Source organism: Micropterus dolomieu, linkage group LG20, assembly GCF_021292245.1.
Source record: "Micropterus dolomieu isolate WLL.071019.BEF.003 ecotype Adirondacks linkage group LG20, ASM2129224v1, whole genome shotgun sequence".
Classification (NCBI taxonomy): Eukaryota; Metazoa; Chordata; class Actinopteri; order Centrarchiformes; family Centrarchidae; genus Micropterus; species Micropterus dolomieu.
Genome location: NC_060169.1, coordinates 19,977,967 through 20,000,547, shown reverse-complemented (window position 1 = coordinate 20,000,547; position 22,581 = coordinate 19,977,967). Strand labels below are relative to the sequence as shown.

The 22,581-nt window shown below is 39.9% G+C and overlaps 2 protein-coding genes across 4 annotated transcripts; one reads left to right on the top strand and one right to left on the bottom strand.

The window, feature by feature from the left end:
- Positions 1 to 8,598, top strand: pigb (phosphatidylinositol glycan anchor biosynthesis, class B). Of its 2 annotated transcripts, none has more exons than XM_046032389.1 (13): positions 1 to 158; positions 304 to 452; positions 574 to 697; positions 1,325 to 1,442; positions 1,552 to 1,656; positions 2,132 to 2,262; positions 2,350 to 2,490; positions 2,578 to 2,629; positions 2,704 to 2,915; positions 4,428 to 4,492; positions 4,575 to 4,794; positions 8,144 to 8,321; positions 8,403 to 8,598. In XM_046032389.1, the coding sequence occupies exons 2-13, from the start codon at positions 338 to 340 to the stop codon at positions 8,514 to 8,516; spliced, it is 1,575 nt and encodes a 524-aa protein (XP_045888345.1). In that variant the 5' UTR covers positions 1 to 158; positions 304 to 337; the 3' UTR covers positions 8,517 to 8,598. The 2 variants fall into 2 exon arrangements, with proteins under 2 accessions (XP_045888345.1, XP_045888346.1); XM_046032390.1 differs by having other exon boundaries at positions 29 to 193.
- ccpg1 (cell cycle progression 1) lies at positions 8,482 to 21,229 on the bottom strand. 2 transcript variants are annotated; one of them, XR_006822158.1, is made up of 11 exons: positions 20,908 to 21,229; positions 18,961 to 19,050; positions 17,945 to 18,062; positions 17,182 to 17,267; positions 16,371 to 16,560; positions 14,775 to 15,119; positions 13,740 to 13,852; positions 12,229 to 12,345; positions 10,694 to 11,997; positions 10,347 to 10,428; positions 9,323 to 9,459 (listed from the first exon to the last, which is right to left on the bottom strand). XR_006822158.1 is itself a non-coding variant. In XM_046032388.1 (10 exons), the coding sequence occupies exons 2-10, from the start codon at positions 19,018 to 19,020 to the stop codon at positions 9,267 to 9,269; spliced, it is 2,526 nt and encodes an 841-aa protein (XP_045888344.1). In that variant the 5' UTR covers positions 19,021 to 19,050; positions 20,908 to 21,223; the 3' UTR covers positions 8,482 to 9,266. The 2 variants fall into 2 exon arrangements, 1 of the variants encoding a protein (XP_045888344.1); XM_046032388.1 differs by lacking the exon at positions 10,347 to 10,428 and having other exon boundaries at positions 8,482 to 9,459; positions 20,908 to 21,223.
- Between the last annotated feature and the right edge of the window lie 1,352 nt (positions 21,230 to 22,581).

Genomic DNA, 22,581 nt, shown 5'->3' with positions numbered 1-22,581 from the left:
GTCGGGAGACAATGGTCCACCGGAAGTAACTCTGAGTGCGGAAGTGCAGCCAAACCTCTGAGCTCCCTTCCACTTTGTGCCGCTGGACGTTAATATAAAGTCAATGTCGCTTAGTGGAAGCTGTACAAGTTTAATACTGCTGGTTAAATAAACGAAAGGTTGTTCACCTGCAGCACCTGATCAACTGCTGATAGTTTGTGTTAATCTCGTGTATTTAAAATTCATTGTTCCTGATTTCCTTGTGTGGAAGAGTTCAATCAGCTCCTGAATCTCACTTAACATACCTGACCTGCCTCCTGACAGGTGTAGCTGCTAAGTCGAAAGACACAATGTCCTGATGGAGAATATCCGATCACGTCTGAAATTGACAGGGAATAAAGTCGAAGATGTAAAACTTAGGAAAAGAAAATCTCAACTTTACGCAAAGGAAGATGAATCCCCTCTTAACAACGGTGGGTCCCCTGACAGGATAGTGATACTTTCATCTTTAACGGTGACCTTACACCTGTGTGCTGCGATGGTGGAAATAAAGGAGTAATATTGCTAATATGAAGTGACCTTTTTACTCCACAGGTGTGCTGAGAGTTGTTGTGTTTTCTGTGGCGTTCAGGCTGATCAACTGCTTTCTGGTCCAGACCAGCTTCGTCCCCGATGAGTACTGGCAGTCTCTGGAGGTCTCCCATCATATGGTCTTCAAATATCCTTTGACACTATCACCTGCAGCAGTGCGGGCGGTTGTAAGAAAAACGTTCATTGTATATTAATGTGTATTTTTGTTATCATTAACATATTCATTCACAATTTTTGATCAATAATGATCATCAGATTCTCACATCCCAAAATGGTGTATTCAAATAGTTTAATCTGCAGCAACCCAAACATCAGTTTGTCTCCATTGTTCAGATGGTCTCATCCTGTAACTTTTAATGATTTCAGGTTCTCTTCCCACACCTTATGTCTTTATTTAACCAGGTAGGCTAAGTATTGAGGTTGGGAACCTCTCTCGCAAAGGACACCTGGCCACGTTGATCTAATATATATAGCTGCAGACGAAACAAAACACAATCAGGCAACGGATAAAACAATATTAACAAGGCTAGAATAAGCCGGAGAAAAATAAATATGCAGAGGTAGAAAAGTTAGAAATCACATGTAAATAAACGCTTCAGATTGCTGCTGTATGTCTGTACGTAAAAATTTACATAAAAAAAGCTGTATTCAAGTTTAACAAGTAAAACTTTAATGTGTGAGGCTGAAACCAGAACCTTGATAGTATTTTTCTTCTTCTTATATTTTATGCTGTTAACAACCTTAACAGTGTGACTTATGGGTACCTGACGTGGGAATGGAAGGCAGGACTAAGAGGATTCTTCTATCCACTCTTCTTTGCATTCATATATAAGACATTACACTTCATCAACTACGACTCAGTCTATCTCCTGGCAAGTTCACACATCTTCTACTCACAACTTTTATATCAGCATGTCTTTGACCAAATTAATTTCCTAAAGTCATTTTGGTTCACTCATCCTGGTCTGGTTGGTTTTGCAGATATGGCTCCCACGAATAATTCAAGCGCTCCTGGCTGCGTTCGCAGACGTGAAATTCTACTTCCTCATCCGCACGTTAGAAAGTCGTGATGTTGCAAAATGGACGGTAAAGCGTCTACTTGTATACGCTGTGATTCATTCTGACCGTATGCAGATCTGTGTTTTAATTTGAGGAGAATACAATTGAGGAAAGTGTTTTATTGTAATGAATCGAGAACGCAGAAATGATTTTAAGCGCACCAAACATGGTTAATCTGTATTTTTATGTGTATTGTAATATTATCCATGCTGTACATTATTCTATGGGTTTTTTGTTGTCTTTTACCTTGACTTTTCTTTACATTTAAAAAACTGTTTTGGATTGTTTTGGATGCATTTCCATCCATCATTAAAAACAGCAGGACAAACAGCATTAAAAAAACAAATACAGTAAATAATAATAAACAGTGTGAAATCATGAGGAGACAATGCACACTTGTTGAACACATTTTGAGGTGTCTTTCTTGCAGTTCCATGCTGTCTCTGGTCTCTAGTCACCTAAAATACAAGACATTCCTCACGGTTTCCCCTTGTTTTGTTAGTTCTTCTGCCATCTGTGCTCGTGGTTCTCTTGGTACTGCTGCACGAGGACTCTGACCAACAGCATGGAGACCACCATCACCTCTCTGGCTCTGTTTTACTTTCCCCTGCCCGGGTCCAAAACACACAGCAGGTCTAGACTCATTACAGCTTTCCTTGTTTCTAAGTTGCCCCCTCTCTGAAAATAGATAATTTACAGACACTGTTGATGTTTTTCCAGCAAAAAGTATTTGACCCTGGTCGCCCTGGCTGTCATTGTTCGACCGACAGCCCTCATTGTCTGGTCTCCTCTGCTGATGTACCATTTCTGGCAGGAAGATAACAAACTGAGACTCATCACGCATAACTTCATTCCTATAGGGTTTGTACTTTTAATCTCCCCTAAACATTTACTTTTTTTAATCCCTGTGTCTTTTATAGCTATAATCCATTTCCCCCTTATTTCCAGAGCTGTGGCTGTTGTGATTTCAACTGTGATCGACTGCATATTCTATGAAAAGGTAAAAGATGTGATTTTTAAATTACAGTAATTGCTGCTGATGAAGTCAAATGTAACAGCTGCGCTCTCTTTCAGTGGACCATGGTGCAGTTCAACTTCCTGAGGTTTAACATCTTCTATGGCGTGGCTGATTTCTACGGCTCTCATCCCTGGCACTGGTACTTCACTCAGGGGTTTGCTGTCGTGATCGGCCCTCATCTTCCACTCTTTCTCCATGGGTGCACCATCGCCTTCAAAAGATACAAGATTCTGTTGGCAGCAGTCGTCTGGACACTTGTGGTTTACAGGTAAAATGTCTGCGTTCTCATTGATGGGCTCGTATTGATGAAACATGTTATCACCATAAAGACATTTCATATTATGATTATGAATTATACTCGATATCGATAATTATCATGATAAATATCAAATCATTATTTCTTTCAAGTTTAAAGGCTGACTTTTGTTTCTGATTTAAAAGTTGAAGAAATCAGATGGCTAATTATGTGGTTAAACTTTTCTTTATGGTCAGAACGTGACAAACACTTGATGCCAAACAGTGGATCACTTAACAAATCTGAGGTGGAATGATTCTGATTAAAAAAAAATTTTCAACAAATATGATTAGTAAATCGTTTTTCAGTCCCTTTTCCTCAACAAAATAAATATTTTAGTAGAAAAATTAAATGCAAATTCATTAGTGATTCAAATGAATTAAATCAAACATTTGTTGATGATATATCGAACATTTGTTATATTGTTATTGAGGAATATTATATCGCGATAATTATCACTATTGGTTTATTGCCCAGCCCTACTCAGGAGGGAAAGAGTTATTGCTGAAAGTGAAGAGTAAGACATAATTGTGAAATGTTGGAGTAACATTTAAGAGCAGCTGTCAAGAGATCACATGATTAATCACATTTGTGCTCAGAGTAAGTATAACATGCCAATATTTACTGTAAACAACAACATTCCTCAAACTTTCTCAGTGATATGCTATTATTGTGGATTTTCTTTGTGGCTCCAGTGGCAATAAATGTGAGAAATAAGCAGTAATCTAATAGGGATAAAATAACAGATGGTAAGTGGTATAACATCCTATCAAACATGTGTCTGGAGATAGCAGCTTACAAGAAAGCAGCAGCTGCAAATAGTCCATTATCCTGTTCTGAATTACTTGTGTTGCTTCAGGTAACAAACTAATAATATTTCATACAGTCATTCAAAAACATTTTCCAGAAGGTGTTCACATCTGTTTCTACGCTGTTAGTCATCTCGAATCTACTCTTAACAATTCAGTCCTCTGGAGCTCTCCTAAACATGTCCAAATAAATTCCATAAATACGTTTTAATACTTAATTAATTCATTTTTTAAAGATGCCCTGTGGAGTTTTCTTGTAAAGAGAGTTATGTTTACGTTCATTGTTAGTCACAAAGTGCATTTCCTTGAAGCTCTAACAAATGTGTCACGTGAATTTATTTCCTCATTTTGTGGGAGATAATTTTGAAACCTGTATCGTTGACTTGTTAGCTGTCTTCTTCCTTACTGCCTTTGCTCGTGCATTTATGTTTTTACTGATGCGTTGCTGCCACCTGTCATCAGTGGAGTAGTGTGAAACAACTGGCAGGACTGTGTGTCGCGGACGTGAGATGAAACAAAACAGGAAGTCTCTCATGAAAACATTCTTCCATAGTGCTACTGGTGGTCAGAACCGCCACCGTGTTTCACTTCACGCACTTTGAGGAGCAGGTCCTGGTTGGTCAAGATGTTTTTATGCTCGGCTGACAAACTGACATGTTTGAATCTTTTGCTCCAGTTTGCTTCCTCACAAGGAGTTCAGGTTCATCTACCCGGTGTTGCCGTTCTGTATGGTGTTCTGTGGTAAGTTCCTTAATTTCTCATGAAAAATTTCTTTGCGGTAAAGAACAGCCGGGTGTGTGTATTTATACTTCTTCTGCTACAGGGATATCTTTGGCTAACTTGAAAGCGTGGCGACGAGCTGCTGCGTTCGTCTTGTTGGCGAGTAACCTGGTTGCGGCGCTGTACACCGGCCTGATCCACCAGCGAGGCACTCTGGATGTCATGAGCCGTCTCCAGACACTTTGTGACGTCAGCAGCACCTCCACTCCCTCGCGGCCGGACGTCCTGCTCCTCATGCCCTGCCACTCAACGCCTTTTTACAGGTACGGGACACACATTTGTCACACATGGGTGGACGGTCTGCAGATGAGCTGCATGAACCGGGATGAGGTTATTCTTATCAAAGAGAAGGAGCTATATAAAATCAGGGAACTTGTGTAAAATACTTACACTTGTTGTGGTTCAAGTTTATTCTTGATTGGTAAAAACAATCTCAAATCAAGGTCCATTTAGTAGCTGTTGTTGAAGTCCAACGAAGGTTGAGGTCAAGGGCAACTGGGCTTGGTTGAAGATACTAGAAGACGTTTTGTCCGTCATCCAAGAGACTTCTTCAGTTCTGACTGACTGGTAGGGAAACTCAGCTATTTAACCTCTGTGATCGTTAGCTAGGATCGTCGATACCTCTGGTTTGTAAGTGCTCCTGGCTGTGGTAACGACAGTCGTCATGGACGTTTGAGCCACCCATGGCCAAGTCTGAACAACCATTGTTGGCATCTTCACCTGAGGCCAAGAGGAAATGCTTGTTTAGTTTCCTGGGAAGTGATGAAAGGACAGCATTGTAAGTGGGGGATAAGTGGTGGCGTAGACCCTCTCCTCTGTTCAGCGACGGCTTCTCAACCCAGGTGTAAATGGCTTCCTTGACACCTCTTTCAAACCCTCCATCTTCTCTGTCTAAAATGTGCACCTGGTGGTCCTCAAACAAGTGTCCTTTATCCTTCAGATGTAAATAAGCTGCTGAGTCTTGACCTGAGGAGTTGGCCCTTCTGTGTTGAGCCATGCCTTTGTGTAGTGGTTGTTTAGTTTCCCCAATGTACAGTTCTGTGCATTCCTCACTGCATTGGACCGCATACACTAGATTGCTTTTCTTGCGTTGGGTGTGTGGTCTTTGGGGTGTACCAGTATCTGTGTGTGTTCTTGGGTTTAAAAAACACAGGGCTGTTGTGTTTGTTGAAAATCCTCCTGAGTTTCTCTGATACTCCAGACACGTATGGAATCACAATGTTGTTGCGTTTGACCTTCTTCTTCTCATCCCCTGTAGTTTTGTTCTTCTTCCTGGATTTTGTGGCTGTTTTCACAAAGGTCCATTTAGGGTATCCACGGGCTCTAAGTGCCCCCTTCAGGTGGTTCTGTTTCTTCCCTCTGGCTTTTGCACTTGTTGGTATGTTTTCCGCTCTGCGGTGCAGGGTTCTGATGACCCCTTGCTTGTGTTCCAGTGGGTGGTGGGAATCAAAAAGCAAGTATTGATCCGTGTGTGGGGGTTTCCTGGACACTCCAGTGTGCAGGCTCCTGTCCTTTTCAATGTGAACAGCACAGTCCAGGAAAGCTAAACTGTTGTTGTGGACATCTTTTCGTGTGAACTTAATGTTACTGTCCACGGAGTTGATGTGTTCTGAGAGGGCTTGCAATTCTTGGGTTTTAATTTTGACCCAAGTGTCATCGACATACAGTATCTGTACCAGCGGCTCGGTGCTGTTCCTCTGAAGGAGTTAAGGGCTTTACCCTCCACTTCTACCATGTAGATGTAAGCCACAATAGGTGACACTGGTGAACCCATGGCATAGCCATGCTTTTGTTCTGTAGACTCCTCCGTTGTATTGGAAATAGGTGGTGTTTAGACAGAGGCAGAGTCATTTACAGATCTGGTCAGGGCTGAGGCTGGTTCTGTTGTCCAGGGTGTTGTCTTGTAGTAGCCGTTTCCTTACGGATTCTATTGGCTCCATGCTGGGGATGCAGGTGAACAAAGAGGTCGCATCATAGGACACCATGGTTTCATCTGGGTCCGGTTTCAGTCCTCGAACTTTGTTTCAATGGAGTTTTGGATGTGGTGGGGTGTGTTACCAACACACTAAGACAGATACTGGTACACCCCAAAGACCACACACCCAACGCAAGAAAAGCAATCTAGTGTATGCGATCCAGTGCAGTGAGGAATGCACAGAACTGTACGTTGCATGGTTCAACACAGAAGGGCCAACTCCTCAGGTCAAGACTCAGCAGCTTATTTACATCTGAAGGATAAAGGACACTTGTTTGAGGACCACCAGGTGCACATTTTAGACAGAGAAGATGGAGGGTTTGAAAGAGGTGTCAAGGAAGCCATCTACACCTGTGTTGAGAAGCCGTCGCTGAACAGGGGAGGGGGTCTACGCCACCACTTATCCCCCACTTACAATGCTGTCCTTTCATCACTTCCCAGGAAACTAAACAAGCATTTCCTCTTGGCCTCAGGTGAAGATGCCAACGATGGTCGTTCAGACTTGGCCATGGGTGGCTCAAACGACCATGATGACTGTCGTTACCACAGCCAGGAGCACTTACAAACCAGAGGTATCGACGATCCTAGCTAATGATCACAGAGGTTAAATAGCTGAGTTTCCCTACCAGTCAGTCAGAACTGAAGAAGTCTCTTGGATGACGGACGAAACGTCTTCTAGTATCTTCAACCAAGTCCAGTTGCCCTTGACCTCAACCTTCGTTGGATAACTATGACCTGGATGACTGAGAACCTTCACAGACTGTTATTGAAGCTTTTGACCACATAATTTGTGTCACAGTAATGGCACAAACTGAATCTCCTGATGAAGACCATGAGATACAGTCGAAAGCTCCAGAACAGCTATTAAAGTGTGAATGAGGTGAAAATGTTTTGTCATCTGTACATTAGTGCATTATTATATACATTACTAGCTTATAGGGGTGGGTATAGTTTGAAATACTGGTGGCAACACCTTTTTTTGTTTTTACCTTTCTGTGAGGAAAACTTTTCTACCAAAACCTATTTTTATGTTTTGTAGTTGTACAAGAACTTTGCCTCCATTAAAAAATAACAACATAAAAATAGTGATTTATATCAAGAAATATCTGATCAAAGTGAAAACAGCCAAGATTCAGTGCCAACTTTTGATAATTTCCAATTCTTAATGCTCTATATATTATTTAGATTATTGTTGAGGCTTCATGCAAAGCCCTACTAGCTCTGTGTATTTAATAATGACTGAACAGTTTTCTGATCTGTGGACAGTAGAGCAGCTTCGATACAGATACTATAACAGCACTGACTTAAGTGGCTGCACAGATTTAATTGTCTGCTCAGTTACATTTACATTATTTATTAATTTAGCTGACGCTTTTATCCAAAGCGACTTACAATTTACATGTCAGAGTATGTTGTTAGAGGCTATTATATTCTAAATGTAAATAACACGTCATCCATCTCTGAATATATTCTGATTTGTTTGTACTAAAATAACTTTTTCATCTGGGCCGATGTTAAAATATCCCACATAACACTAGAACGTCCACCTTGTGTCGTACTCGTCCTTACTACCAACCTCAAACTGATCTGAATGCTGATGTGCTACATGCAGCAGCTGACGGTCTCTCTCTTTGTAGCCACGTCCACTGCCCGATGAAGTTGAGGTTTCTCGAGTGTCCTCCGGATCTCGGAGAGGAGGGTTACGTCGATGAAGCGGACATGTTCTACGACAACCCTCTTCACTGGCTCAGGACTTCATTTCCATACAAATCGTCTCTACCGACCCACCTGGTTCTGTTTGATGTTTTGGAGAAGGTAAGATGTTGACAAATGGTATTACTCAGTGTGTAAAACTTTAACTGTTTAAACTCTAATGTGTTTTTGTTGTTGTTGCAGGAAATCTCTGTGTTTTTGCAGGGGAATCACTTTGTGAGGACGGCAGAGATATTTCATACTCATTTTCCAGAGGGAAGAGTTGGAGGAAGCATCTTTATTTATGAAAGGCACTGACAAACACTGGAACAATGGCAATTTTCTTAAGGAGAATGTCATTAAATGGATTTGCTACTGAAATAAATAGTTTAAACTCAAACGTTATTTTGACATATCATTTGTCAGATGTGTTTTATTTTTATAATTCACAACTAAATTTGGTGTTGAATTATTTTTCAGTCATTTTCTTCACCAACACGTAAATAAAACAAATAATACCTGCCAGGTCCAGTTAAAACAAGCTCGAGATGGAATGTAAGAAAACTGCATTTTAACGCAAGCAAATTAAAACCCGTCACACAAAACGGTCTTTGTAGCAGCAAATTAAAACATCTACAGTGCTGTACACGGAAACATCCCAAACGTAGCATGTCTTTGTTTAACACAGAACAATAGTTTGGTTCCCAAACATGTTTTTTAAAACTTTTTTTAAACATGAGTGCTACGGTTGGAGATGAGTATCTGATGTAGGAAATCATCAGGTCTCTAAGATACAAGACTAAAATAATGTAATTCATTTTCACATTTGTAGAATGTTAAATGAACTCCCTACTTCTCGTGTTACAGATGTGCAGATGACGTAAGGTGTGCCACATCTTTCACTCAAACCTAATAACGATTACTTCAGAAAAACACAAAACAGCCCAAGGACGTTCAGTAGCTTTACAAAGTGAACATTGTGCAAAATTACAAAAAAGGGAGACATTGTATCTAAATACAACCCAAATTAGAATCTGCAACTATAATATTAAACCAGCAGAGATATTTTCAGTATTTGGGATCAAATGGCATAGGACCCAGTTCGATTTTGACGTCAGCCATGTGTCCGTCTGCGCTTCTTCCTGATCTTTTCCACTTGCATCCGCTGTGTGGTCGAGATCTGGCTCTCTGCTGCTTTCGCTGTTGATGCCTCACCCTCGACGACTCCTTTGAGTCTGTGTCGGGTCTTTCAAACGGCCCGCTGCGTGATTTCAAACACAACGGACATGTGAATATTAGTGTTAAAAACTCATAAGTATGTACAAGCTGGAAGCTGCAGTACGATAATGGAAGAAAACGTGTTCACAAAAATAAAAGTTTCTCCTGACCGAGTTACGAAGAACAACTGAAAAATACGGGACGCGAGTCTTAACTTGACTAAAAAGTTCTTCAAAGAACTGTTTATCTGTAAAGGTCTGAGAGAAGAGAGGTTTCTAAAGTCACATCATCATCAGTCAGCTGTACGTCCTGTACGCACCTGCAGGATATATTAAACTTTTAGAAGCATATTTTGTTGGCGAGTTAGAATCAAATCAGCTCAGCAACCAATCACAACTCATTAACTGCGGTGATGTCAGGTTGCACAACTCTCTGCCACCTGGACACCGCAAAACTGAAAATATTTTTAGAATTATTAATCAAAACAAAATGCTTTTTAGACCCCAATTTGTTCAACAGGTCATTAGGTGTACATTAAATATTCACCAACTGTGAACAAAAAGACGAGAGATTGATGCTTAACGAATTCACGACAGATTGATGATGAGCAAAAACACGGCAGATACAGCCAGCACTATATCAGGATTACTGTAAGAAACAAAGCATTAATGAAAGATACAGCATTACACGTTATTCTTGTATTAACTTTTTAAGAAATATAATTGTGTGTCAAATTATGCATGTATAACTTTAAAAAAAAAAATACGGTGGGACTGAAGTTGAAATATATTGGAAAACTTGTTATCCGGTAATGAAAAATATAGAAAGACAGCAACACAGTAATAAATAAACCGCTGGAAAACAATATTAAATTGGTAAAACAATACGTGTAAGCGGCCACCAGACGGCAGCAGAGGATAAGAAGTTCACCATAAGGAGAGGAGTGGTCAGCCAACACGGAGGAGGATATAAGGCGCTGTTCGCTCACCACAGGTTGACATCATCCTCCGACCTGCAGGGATGTTGTACGGGTTTATCTGTCCTGTATTGGAATAAACTCTTTTGCACCGATCTCTGACCATCTCTGTGAAACTTTTCTATTCTAATTGGTGTCTATTTTTTTGATAATCAAAATGTTGGTAAAAGTTCAAGCTTTCTTATCTGGCCCAAGTCTTGAATTTTTTACACGACAGTTCCTCAGTGAAAGTTTCTCTCTCTTACCTGGGAACGTTTAGCATCATTTAGGACACTTTGTGAATCCAGCCCCTGAGACTTACTTTGGGCCTTTTGTGTAAGCCTCTCCAAAGAAGTGCCGGTAGACGTAGTCATCAAGATCTTCGAACACATCGTCATCGAGGCCGTGATACTCATGCATGTCGGTCAGATACTCCTCCACGCCGCTGACAAAGTCTGTGAACAGCATCCGGTCGTGGATGAACACCCCGTTGTGGAAGAAGCTGTTGATGAACGTCTCCAGTTCTTCCCAGTGGTGGAAGTGGTCGACTTCTTGCTGCAGGTAGCTCTGCAGCAGCTGGTAGAATTCGTCCGCTCTGATCGGCTCCATGGCTTTGTTGAAGAGACTCATGGACTCCTGGTAGGCGCAGTCGAAAACCCCGGAGCACCCTTTCAAGTTGGCCTTGTGGGTGTTTTGACCGCGATCTTCGTGAACTTTATGTCCTGGTTTTCGAGTGTTGTGGCTGCTTTGAGAGAAGTCGTCAAATTTGTGTGGGTGTCTCTGATGAGGCTTGTGGGATCTGTGCTGCCACGACTCTTTTGTATTCTTCTCGTCACGTTTCTTTTTATAAAATCCACTGGCTTTGTTGATGAAGGTCGAAGCCGAATCCTTGAAGTGTCGGAAAGTTAATTTGACGGAATCTGAGAACTTTCTCAAGTTCTCCTTTACCGCTTCCTTTGCTTTCTTTATCTGCTCTTTGTGGTGATGGACAAACTCCTTGGTGGAGTTCTTCACAGCGTCAAATGTCTCTTTCACTTTGCCTGCCATGCCATCTTTTGTTTTTTTACCTTTGGATTCTGTGTCTCCTTTGGCTCTTTCTTCTTTGGTCTCCACATACAGCCTCTCCCACAGGTCAGAGCGCTGCTGCTCGAAGCTCAGTCTCTTCTCCACCTCACTCAGACGTGACTGCAGCTCTTCTGCCTCTGTACCGGCTTCCTTTCCAGCTCCAGGGATGCGACTTCTCAGCAGATTTAACTCTCTCCTCAGTTCATCTGTAACCTCTCTCTCCTTGTCGAGCTTCTTCCTCAGTGTCTGTGCTTCAGCCATCATGTATTCCCTCTGTCCATGGAAGCTTCTGATTAGCCTTTTCTCCTCCTCCAGCTGGTCTTTCAGCTTCTGGTTTTCAGACAGCAGCGAGTCGGCAGCAGCTCCCATCGCCTCCAGATCTCTGATCTTAGAGCGCAGGTTCCTCAGCTCCCCCTGTAAGGCGGACATGGACCTTTCTTCACGTTCCAGGGAGCTTTTCAGCTGCAGGTTCTCGGCAGTCAGTTTCTGCTGCTGAGACATAATGTTCGTCCTCTCATCATCCTTCTGTTTCAGCAACATTTCCAAGTCATCTCTCTGGGCCTTTATGGGAAAAGAAGGAACACAGGAGGGAAAGTTGTGCCTTTTAAAGTGATGTACAAGAGTCCTGATTATTGACGACAAAAACAAATTGCAAAAACCTCTTTGTTTAATTTTTCTTGTTGCATTTGAATAGTAAAAAAAATGCGAGATTCATAACATTTCCTCATAACATTTGCACTCATTTTGCATGTGTATTATGTTACCAAAGATGTACACAGACTTCCCCATTACCTGAATGTGTGCCTGTTTGATGTTGAGCGCCTCATTCTCGCTCTTTATTTTCTCAATCACCTCTGTGAGCAGTGAAATAACTTTTTGCTCATCCACGTCATCCAGACCAACGTCACCCTGAGTGAGAAAAGGAGGAAACGAAAGTCGTTATGTTAATATGAATCACCAGTCATCAGAGTAATCGGCGAACAAGAAAACAATACATTTACACCGACTTGTAAAACAATATCATTCAAAATCTGTCAAACACATTTTGTAAATGTTTTTATATCAAAGTGGAACACGGATTTCCAAGTTACCTGCACCTTTGGCCTGCTTAAGTATAAACTGGGAATATTTTGGGAAGTTCCTCATTTACACAGAATGATTTTGTTTTGATGATGTTTTTTTAAAAACTGTCTGGTGTAAATCATTGAAATAAAAGTCAATACTACCTCACTTTGTTTACATACACCGTAAACAAGATATAATAAAATGATTACAATATGACCTCTGATACAGTGTTAACAACTACAAATTACAATACAAAAAAGGTAGGCTGCATTATTGATTTATTATGGGGCTGTTGCATTAGAATTAGGGATGCACCGAATGTTCGGCCACCAAAATTAATCAGCAGAAAATAGCAAAAAAGCATTTTCAGTGTTCGGCCTAATAAGTCAAAAGACCGAATAAATTTTACTGAACAATTACGTTGACATGCAGGCAGTGTGGAAGCATTTTAAAGTGTCCGAAACAGACGCAAAGATCGCTGTTTGCAGACACTGTTCTGCTGAATTGTCTCCTAGTCTTTGTCCTTGTCTCCTTTCCTTCTTAGAAAAGGCAACAAACTGTCTGACCTGCTTTGAGTGTTTCGGTCACTCGTTTCTGAGAACGCGATTAAGCTAGCCGCACCTAAATTTGGTGTGCACATGTATTCAAGCTTTTATGGTGAATCCAGTGCGAGCTGACAGTCGGACAACAAGCGACATTATTTATCAAATTGGGTCAGACTTGATGAATTTAGCGCGAGGATACACATGTGACCTACGGTTTTCAAAATAAGGTGTCTATACAGGATGGAAATAACATTAATTGGATTATATTCACAGAAAGTATAATGGACACATGCAATACGTTTTATAAGTAAATGAACACATGTAAATTTATTTTACAGGACCCTCTTGGGCCTCGGACCACCCCACCATAGTCTCTCCAAATCCTGTGGGAAACACTAAGTAAAAAGCACATTTTGATTATTCAAATTTATGCAATGGTAAAAAGCGGCAAAATAAATGGAAAAAATGTGAATATACTTGTTCGGCAAATGTTTTTCATTATATTTGGCTTTGGCCAAGAATTTTCACTTCGGTGCATCCCTAATTAGAATGTTTCTATATTTGACTGAACAAGTAAATACAAAAATAAGCATTATGCATGAAAGAAGTCACAAAAGTCAAGGAACGATTTAATGATTGTTGTCATGTACATTCTGCCACAAGTGATTAATTATTGCTCGAGTTGTCACTGACCTGCTTTGTAAAAGGTTGTTCTCTAAAATGCCGGTGAAGCAGATCTCTCACAGCGTTGCGTTCGTTCACTCTGATTTTCACAGTTTTCTGTCTTTCTTGAATCTGGACTGTGCCTGCACGTGAGATTTGTAACACAAACACATTTTTCATTAGAAAGAATTGTCGGGGCAAGTCTACATGTGATGAAGTCAGAAACATGAGGAAAAACAGTGGGGCAGGTTTGACAAGACTTATAAACCGTAAGAAGCACTGCAGTCAATAAGAGTCGAAAAACCGCTGACATGTCTCTCGCACCTGCTCTTACAAACAAACTAAAGAGACCGGTTGAAAAGAAACTCTGGTCATAAAGACCAGGAACCTGAAGATAATTGTCACACAAAGTTAATTTCTGATGCTGCAACCGAAGACTGATTGACAGACAATCAGTTCTACAAATCTGTTTCAAATATCTCCAGCAGTAAGCCACTCCAGTACAGAAAAAAAAAACAAGTCACACATATCACACATGAGAGAAAGAGAGCCATGTCAATGTCGTGGAAATTGTATTCCTGGTGAGAGGTTGAGCAAATAACTGAGTTACAACAAACCATTGTCTTTGAAGAATTCATTTAACAAAAGAGAATGAACAGAGAAGTACTACAACAAAAGGTTCTATCTCCTAAGACAGTCACTAACGTCTGGCCCAGAGCAAACAATTGCATGATCATTTACACAGTCTGAGCATCTATGTTTTGGGGAACAAAAGATCCTTGACTGGTCCCAGTCAAGGAAGGAGAAGAACAGCTAGTGAGGAAAACAATCAACAACCCCACATCCCTGACCTAAACCCCACACATGTGGACAGACTGGAATAACAAGAACAATAATAAAGATGGAACAGGTTAAAGATTTAAAACAATATATAAGACATAATAAAAGGAGAAAAATAGCAGTACTTGCATAAAAGATTATAAAAACAATTTTCTGCCCTGAACATCAGTGGGATTATTTGATCTTCCACTGTAAAATTTTCCAGTTCTGCAGTGAACTTCTTACCATAGAAGTGTCCAAAGCCCATGCTGATGGCTACGACGAGGGTAATAAGGATACACGTGTTGAGGATGCTGCTGCGCTGGCCTTTCGTTCGGACATCCGGAGCAGCGGCGGGTCTAACCTCTGTCTGCTCCTCCTGCTGCCCATTGTCTTCTTTCTCCTCCTCCTCCTCACTCTGGCCAGACTCCAGCGCCGCCGCCGCCGCCTCCTCCTCCTCATCCTCAGGCTCTGTCACAATGCTTGTGGTATTCTTCCTCAACCTTCGTCTCCGGACAACAGCACTGGCGCTTCGTCCTGCCTCGTCCTCGCTGCTCGAGTTTGTCACTGCGGGCTGCTGCGCAGGGAAACCTACAGCAAAATGCACAAAGTTACGCTCGCAGTGTTTGTTAGGTGGAGAGAAATGAACAGAAAGAAGAGGTTCACACTAAAATCACAGGCTCAGAAAGCATGCGTGAGGTTAATCATGCAGATCACGAAAATTATAGATTTAGATAAATTAATTTGCTAATGCTGAACAATATTGTTAACAAATAACTGATACATTTTTGAGTTTGTGAAATGTTTTTCAAAAAATATTAAAAAAGGGAATAGTTTTCCAAAAGTATGTCAATTCGCTTTCTTGCCAAGAGTCAGATGAGAAGATCGATGTCACTCTCATTCCAGGGCAAGAAACTGTCCGGCACATAAACCACCGTAACATCAAAACGTGTTGTTTTTACACTTTGGCTTTTGTACAGATTAAACATATAAGATAAAACGTGTTAATTAGAGAGCTTTAACTTTGGAAATAGCCAGGCTAACTGTTCCCTCCTGCTTTCAGTCTTTGTGCTAAGCTAACCAGCTGTACCTTCACACTCACTGTACAGACATGAGAGTGGCATTAATCTTCTCATCTAACTCTCAGCAAATAAGAATATTTCCCAAAATGTCGAACCACAAAAGAGAGTGCTACTAAATTCTCTGTGTTGCATCTGCTCAATAATTTGTTGTTATACCTCCACCAGAAATACAAAATGCAACACTTCACAGAAATTCACATCTTAAATCTGCTCACAGCACACAGATGCAAAAACCGCCCCCGTAGATTTCATTGTGTACTGCTACACATTATCTGCTCACACTTCTTAGACTGACTGGAACTTGCTGTAATTTTAACATCACTACATTTTTTATATTAATTGCCCTTCTATAAACACACACACATGGAAAAGCAGTGAAGGAAGCCACACTGCATCATTTTCATAAGAAGCCCAGCTAGCTCACATCGACATGTGTTCAGGATTAGCTCTGTGCATTTCTGAGCAAGCTTGGCATCGTTAGATTCACTCCGGTTTCAATCAGGCCACCTGGAAAAGAACGGCCTCCAGTGAGCTGACTTCTCAAATGGTAGCTTAGATTCACGAGACTCTGTGGAAGTTTCCAGTGAGTCGGCATCAAACCTGCTTCAGCGACGTAGAAAACAGGAAGAGGAAGAAAGTGTTTGGGATGAAGTGTTGTGTCTCTCTATGGTGACTCTTTGGATGCGAGTGTAAACCAAATCAGCTTGCCAATGAAGACAGTTGAGTGTGTCATTGAGTGTGTGTGGTGCTGCAGCCCTACCAGTCTCTGCAGCAGTGAAGGCGTACTGGCTGCTGCAGGAGGTGCCGAGGTAAAACTCCTCGTTGGCTCCTGCCTCCTCTTCCGCCTCAGCGTGCTCCTCCTCCTTCAAGTCTCCGAGAGTCACAATGTCCGAGTGATCGCTGGAGGACAACAGATTCACATGCTCTTTCCCTGTGATGTTGTCTCCGGCCTGGAGAAGATATTTGACAAATTAAAAAGGGAAAAACCAACATGAATGTCTTTGTGTGGAGTCAGGCCACCACGAGCCTCCAGAACAGCTTCAGGGCTCCTTCCCAGGTCTGTTGAAATTTGTTGGAGGGATGAACACCGTTCCTCCAGAAGACATTCCCTCATTTGTATAAACAACCCTTTTTTAATTCTGTTATCTCATTGAGATCAAGAGAGACCCGAGTACAGTATCCAGACAAAACAAAAGGACATACAGCATCAGGGACCGTCACAGACATCACTAAATAGATTTGAAGATGAAAGTTTATATTATATCATGTGGTCTTATGAAGATGGTCATGGAGAGCACTGTCTTAACAGTTTGGTCCAAAATTTTCCATAGGTGTGAAACCGGGTTGAGATCTGGAGACTGTAAAGGCCAAAGCATTTTATTTATGTCATTTCAAAACTCACCAAACATTCAGTGAGCCATGGTGCATTGAAGCACCTGCATTTGAACAGTGATTCTCTCCACTCTTTTATTCAGGTTTTTCTTTCATCTGTCCTGTCTGTATATTATTGAAGATGGAAGGCAGCGGGAGCAGCAACAAAGTGGCTCTGGAGTATTTCCAGGACTTCTCACCTCTGAGGAATAAAGCGTCTCATCTATAGTTTGTTGTCCCAAAGTGTCATCAAGTGAAGCAGCAACCGTCTCTTCAACACACTCCACTGAGAACACAAATTAATATGTGAATTATGTTTGTTATAATTACAAAGCCACATATACTAAAATATGTATAACAATGAAAGTCATAAAACAACAAATGACAAATGTTTTGATAATTGATTAATCCGTCAATTATTTTATTGATTAATATATTCATTGTTTAGTCCAGAAAATTGTAAAAAAAAAAAAATAATCCCAAAGCTCCCCCAAGAATAGTTGTGATGTCATAAAAGACTTAGAAAACCAGGAAATCACATTTGAGAAACTGAAAACAGTGAATTGTGGGTATTTTTACTCAGTTAACAAGTTTAACAAGTTAGTTTCAGATTTTTTCTTAACTGACTCATCAATTAACGATTTGTTTCAGCTTTAATCATAATCAATATTTCTTTTCAAAACAAATATTTTTCCAAGGATCGAATAAAACAAGGTGCCAAATGTAAAACAAGGGCAAGTAATAAAAATAGGTCCAAATAAAAAATAAACATCACTAAAAAGGCAAATTGATCAAAATAGTTTTATAGAGTAGTAAACGGTTATAAAGTCACATGAAAATGTACCAAAAAAAGCTTTTATTTTATAGTGTCACACTAATAAAACAATTCACAGTCAATATTACCAATAAATCTGCTACTGTTAAACCCAGGTCAAACTGTAACCCTAACATGAGGCTTTTTACCAGCACATGCAGCAGCCTGTGTGTCCTGCAGCTCTGCTTCCTCCAACGGAGGACGCTCTAACAGCTCGGCTCCATATTCCACCGCAACCTCCGATCCCAAAGTCTCGATATCTGAACCCTGTAAACATAATGAACAGACATTAAAAATGGGAGAAATACATCTTTATTCATTCATATTTATAACTACTGCATTATATGATCAGTATCAATAATTCAAACAATACATGCAGACGTACAGTCCTCAGCAAGAAAACCTACATTAAGTACTTCTTTGTAAAATGATTTGAAGTGACTGGTTTTATTAGAAACATTAGAAAAGCTTCATGCGATAAAGGATAACTGACATATGACATTATGACTGAACAAACATCAGTTGGTCTAACTCTTGGCATCTCTCTCTCTCTCTCTCTCTCTCTCGATATATATGTAGATATCGAGAGAGAGCTGCACAACTCGGCTTGTTTTTTTTAGAACTTGTAGAACTTGTGTGCAAAAATTTCATTACTGAAATCCAAACTGGGGTTTGCAAGTTGCTGCAGTTCGTTCTAAGGAATTACCTATTTCACCTAATGTGGTAATATTTAGAAGCCGTTTGTACCGTCTGTCACATAAGTCTACTATGTCTAAAAGTATCTGTTTACAATCAAATTAACATTTTATCATATAAAACTGTAAAGTTTGTTTCTATTCAACTTATTACGAAGGTCAGCTCATTTCCTGATAAAAAAATTAGTTAAAAAAGGAAAAAACAGTTCAGGGATTGAGTTGGGAAGAAATTGCCAAAATGTTCAACAATTTGCTGAAAGTTGTGATTAACTATGTGTTTGATTGTATGAGTGTCTCTTTTTAAAGAAATGTGACACTAGACTCCACTAATCCTGTGATTTGGTAAACATGTTATATTTTTCCTTTACAGAAATTAATCCTAATTTGAGTTGCCACCTAAAAAATTTCAAAATCTATACAACAACCAATGAAAATAGCTGTGATTAGGAATAAGGGTAAAGGAGTTATACCTCATTACTAATAATGGTCCATCCACAGGACAGCTCTGCATCACTTGACGTCTCTGACATTTCTGTCAATCGTCAGCAATATACAGGGATCTAGAGGAGATAAGGAGGTTAAAACACTGGAGACAGTATGTTGTGCTAAAAAAGATACGGTAGGTCAGTGTATCATAAGCTAAAAAACTGTCTGATGAATCTTAAGTTTAAGCAGGAAACTGATAAAAGCATCTGCGACTACTTCTACTACTATATTTATGTGATTAAAATTAATGGGTTGACTCTGATTCAGCCTTTTGGTACGCTGTCACACTGACAACAAATGATGATGCTAACATCTAATTCTGAATCAGGTGTACAAAAAAAGACAACTGATGTATCTGATGACTGAGCAGGAACTGTTTTCTTCCAAGAGGTTTAAACAAACCTAACCCCAAGCAGCCTGGAGTGGTTTCACTATGTGGAGTACTGAAAAGTTCCCTTCACAGGAAGGTACTGGAAACAACCTATGGTTTGTTTTTGATGAAAAAAACAGCACCACGCAGTAGTTATATTGACTATGAGTCACATCTGGTTGCTTTAGAAAAAATAAAAATGTTAGCAATGTATTAGTTACTGTAAGCGCTACCGTGTGGATGGCTAGTTTCATTCACTGCCTCAACATGATGACCTGTCCAGTTCTATAAATCATACTCATTCCCACCATTACTTTTCTCCAGCGGTGGACAATAACTAAGTACATTTACCCAAGTACTTAAGTACAAATTAGAGGTACATGTACTTTACTTAATTATTTTCTATTCATGTCACTTTCTACTTTTCCTCCACTACATCTCAGAAGGAAATATTGTACTTTTTACTTCACTACATTTAACTGACAGCTTCAGTTACTTTCCAAAGTTTGATTCTTACACACAAAACATATGAAGAGTATAAAAAACATGTGTTGTAATAAATTAAACTACCCAACGGTTTACACAAGTACAGCTAGTGCATTCGTTGATTGACAGAAATTTATTTGGCAACTATTATGGTAATCATTGAAGTACTTTTTCATGTAAAAACATTTCATGGTTCCAGCTTCACAAATGTGAAGATTTGCTGCTTTTCCTTTAAATTATTTTAATGTATTTTTAATCATTTTGAGGTTTAGACTAACAAACCAAACATCAAAGTGCCACTTTGGGCTCTTTGTGATAACTATTTTCTGAATTTTTACAAATGATTAATGGAGAGCATTAATTAATCAGTAGATTAATCCATAATGAAAGAAAGTCATTAATTGCAGTCTGACACAGAATAGTTCAACCTCAACTAACAACAGTAAAATCCTGCTTTTAGATTAATGTATGAGTAATAATAATAATATAATATAATATATAAAACATATAATAGTATAACAGTCAAAGGGGCATTTCTCATTCTGCAACGCAGTACTTTTAACAGAATATTTTTACAGTGAGGTATTAGTACTGAAATAGGTCTGAATACTTCATCCACCACTGCTTTTCTCTAGCTGGTCATAAACCAATCTGTCTTCGCCATTTAAATACTTAAGTAGCTAGCATAGACTGTATGGTAGCTAGTCAGCTAGGCACATAAAACAAACAAACAAACAAACAAACAGCGGTCTCTGGCGGTGACCATAATAACAGCTAACAGAGATGGTGCCAGCTCCTGCGGCCTGACGATGAAACAGCAGACAACAGACACACGGGCGCTGAACACTGCAGCCGTAATCTATAGCGGACATTAGCTTCGTCTGTTAACATTAAATAAAGACATTTATCGGTTGGTTCGCAGCTAATTAACTCACTTAACAGGATACTTATTAACGTCACCTCTCTGGGCTTCGTCAGAACATATAATTAATGCCATTTGGACAATGTTTGTTATCTTTAGCAGCCCCTTAACATCACTAACTTCTTAAAGACGAAAGAAAATGACTAAACTGACCGTTGTTCAGCGCCCAACGACTTGACAGCTGTTTACAAGAAGCTCCACAGTTATTGCAGTATGCCTTCCCCACAGTAACACTGCAAAGCCGACTGTAGTCGGAAAATGTAGTTTTTAAGAGATTTAACTGGACACGCAGCGCAACGGGCTTCGCCGAACTCTTGAAACTACATTACGCATGAGCCAACGCGGTGCCCAAGCAGGCTCAACAAGGGTGGAGCATAGTGTTTGGAAACAAATCTTGCGGCTCCGAAAAAAACCTAAACAAGGAAGCGTGACAAAGCAGCCCGCGTACAGAGTGAATTATTACAACAACAAAAATAACTCATCGGTGTGGTTTGTACTGTGTTGTAGCATTAGCAGAAGTCTTGCAAAGTAAATCTGGAAAGTACAAATGTCCAAAGCACGTGCTTGTCGTTGTTATGGGCTGTGAGCGCGTGTCGTCTGGCTCTCTGCTAACAGACTGGTTGGTTGAATAAAAATTTGTGTTGCTCGTCTGGTTGGTTTCAGTAACTATAAATACTGCGTGTACAATGTCTTATTATATGACGTTTCTGTGCAACCTGTGGAGACTCACCTGTCAGCACATTAGACTGTATAAACAAAGTTCAACACACCACCACATGTATGGTGGTAAACAGAGAGCTGACATAAAATACACAAAAAATAGTTATCATCTGTTATCGCATTAATGAAACAAGGTTTATTTATCTTATTTTGTATGGAGAGAGGGGAACTTTGAAGGGCGAAGACTCACAACTACAAAATGAGAAACATTATGGAACTTATAACCCTTCAAAATGATAAAGAATTATAATTTATGTATACAGATTTATTTGTTAGGCTAGGCTTATTAGTTTGTTTTTTGTACAATGATGGTAAAATAATTTCATAATGATTTAATAATTCTCTCTCTGCTGCTAACATGTAATACCAGTGGAGGTCAGTGTTATGCCAATTTTTGTAAATTGTTGTCTGCAAGGTGTGTGTGTGTGTGTGTGTGAGTGTGTGAGTGTATGTGTGCAGTTTTATCCAAGGACGGTTAAAATCAAGGGCAACTGGATTTGGCAGAAGATGTTTCTTCATTTCTGACTGATAGGTAGGGAAACTCAGCTATTTAACCTCTATGGGCTCATTATAAAAGTGATCCATAGCGCTGGTTCTTAGTGCCTCTGGCAGTTCTAACAGACCATCATTGGTCACCTGAGGCCAAAAGTGAAGTTTGTTTATAGTTTCCTGAGAAGTGATTAAACAGATGTACAGGTTTGGCCTCAGGTGAGGATGACTGAGAACCTTGACAGACATCATGCAGTTTTAAAGTGACAGAGATATTCAGATTCATCTGATGAGTTGTAAATTACACAGTAAAAATATCCGCATTAAACAATTTATCTAAGAATAATAAAATAGACAAATGTCGAACAGCCCCTTACTTCAGTTTTTCTAATTTAAAAAGTGTGTAGCTTATTATTTGATTATTATTGATACAATTAATCTTTGAGCAGCTTTTTGATGTTGTAGCTGGTTAAGATTGTGCTAATTTTAACTACCTCATACTGTGTTAAATCTAAAAAAAGGCCTCATATGAGCTGATCTGTAAACTGAAGCAGTGGTGGAAAAATTTACTCTGTACATGTTACTGCTGTACATGTAAGTACAAATTTGAGATATTTA

Bases quoted from the DNA above. Each gene is read 5' to 3' on its own strand.
- pigb (XM_046032389.1), top strand. From the start codon at position 338: ATGGAGAATATCCGATCACGTCTGAAATTGACAGGGAATAAAGTCGAA. The intron at 1,657-2,131 runs GTAAAGCGTCTA...TTGTTTTGTTAG, and splicing joins GTGATGTTGCAAAATGGACG to TTCTTCTGCCATCTGTGCTC. The intron at 2,630-2,703 runs GTAAAAGATGTG...GCTCTCTTTCAG, and splicing joins ACTGCATATTCTATGAAAAG to TGGACCATGGTGCAGTTCAA.
- ccpg1 (XM_046032388.1), bottom strand. From the start codon at position 19,020: ATGTCAGAGACGTCAAGTGATGCAGAGCTGTCCTGTGGATGGACCATT. The intron at 17,268-17,944 runs GTAAAAAGCCTC...TTGTGTTCTCAG, and splicing joins ACAGGCTGCTGCATGTGCTG to TGGAGTGTGTTGAAGAGACG. The intron at 12,346-13,739 runs GTCAGTGACAAC...TTTCTCACTCAG, and splicing joins AACAACCTTTTACAAAGCAG to GGTGACGTTGGTCTGGATGA.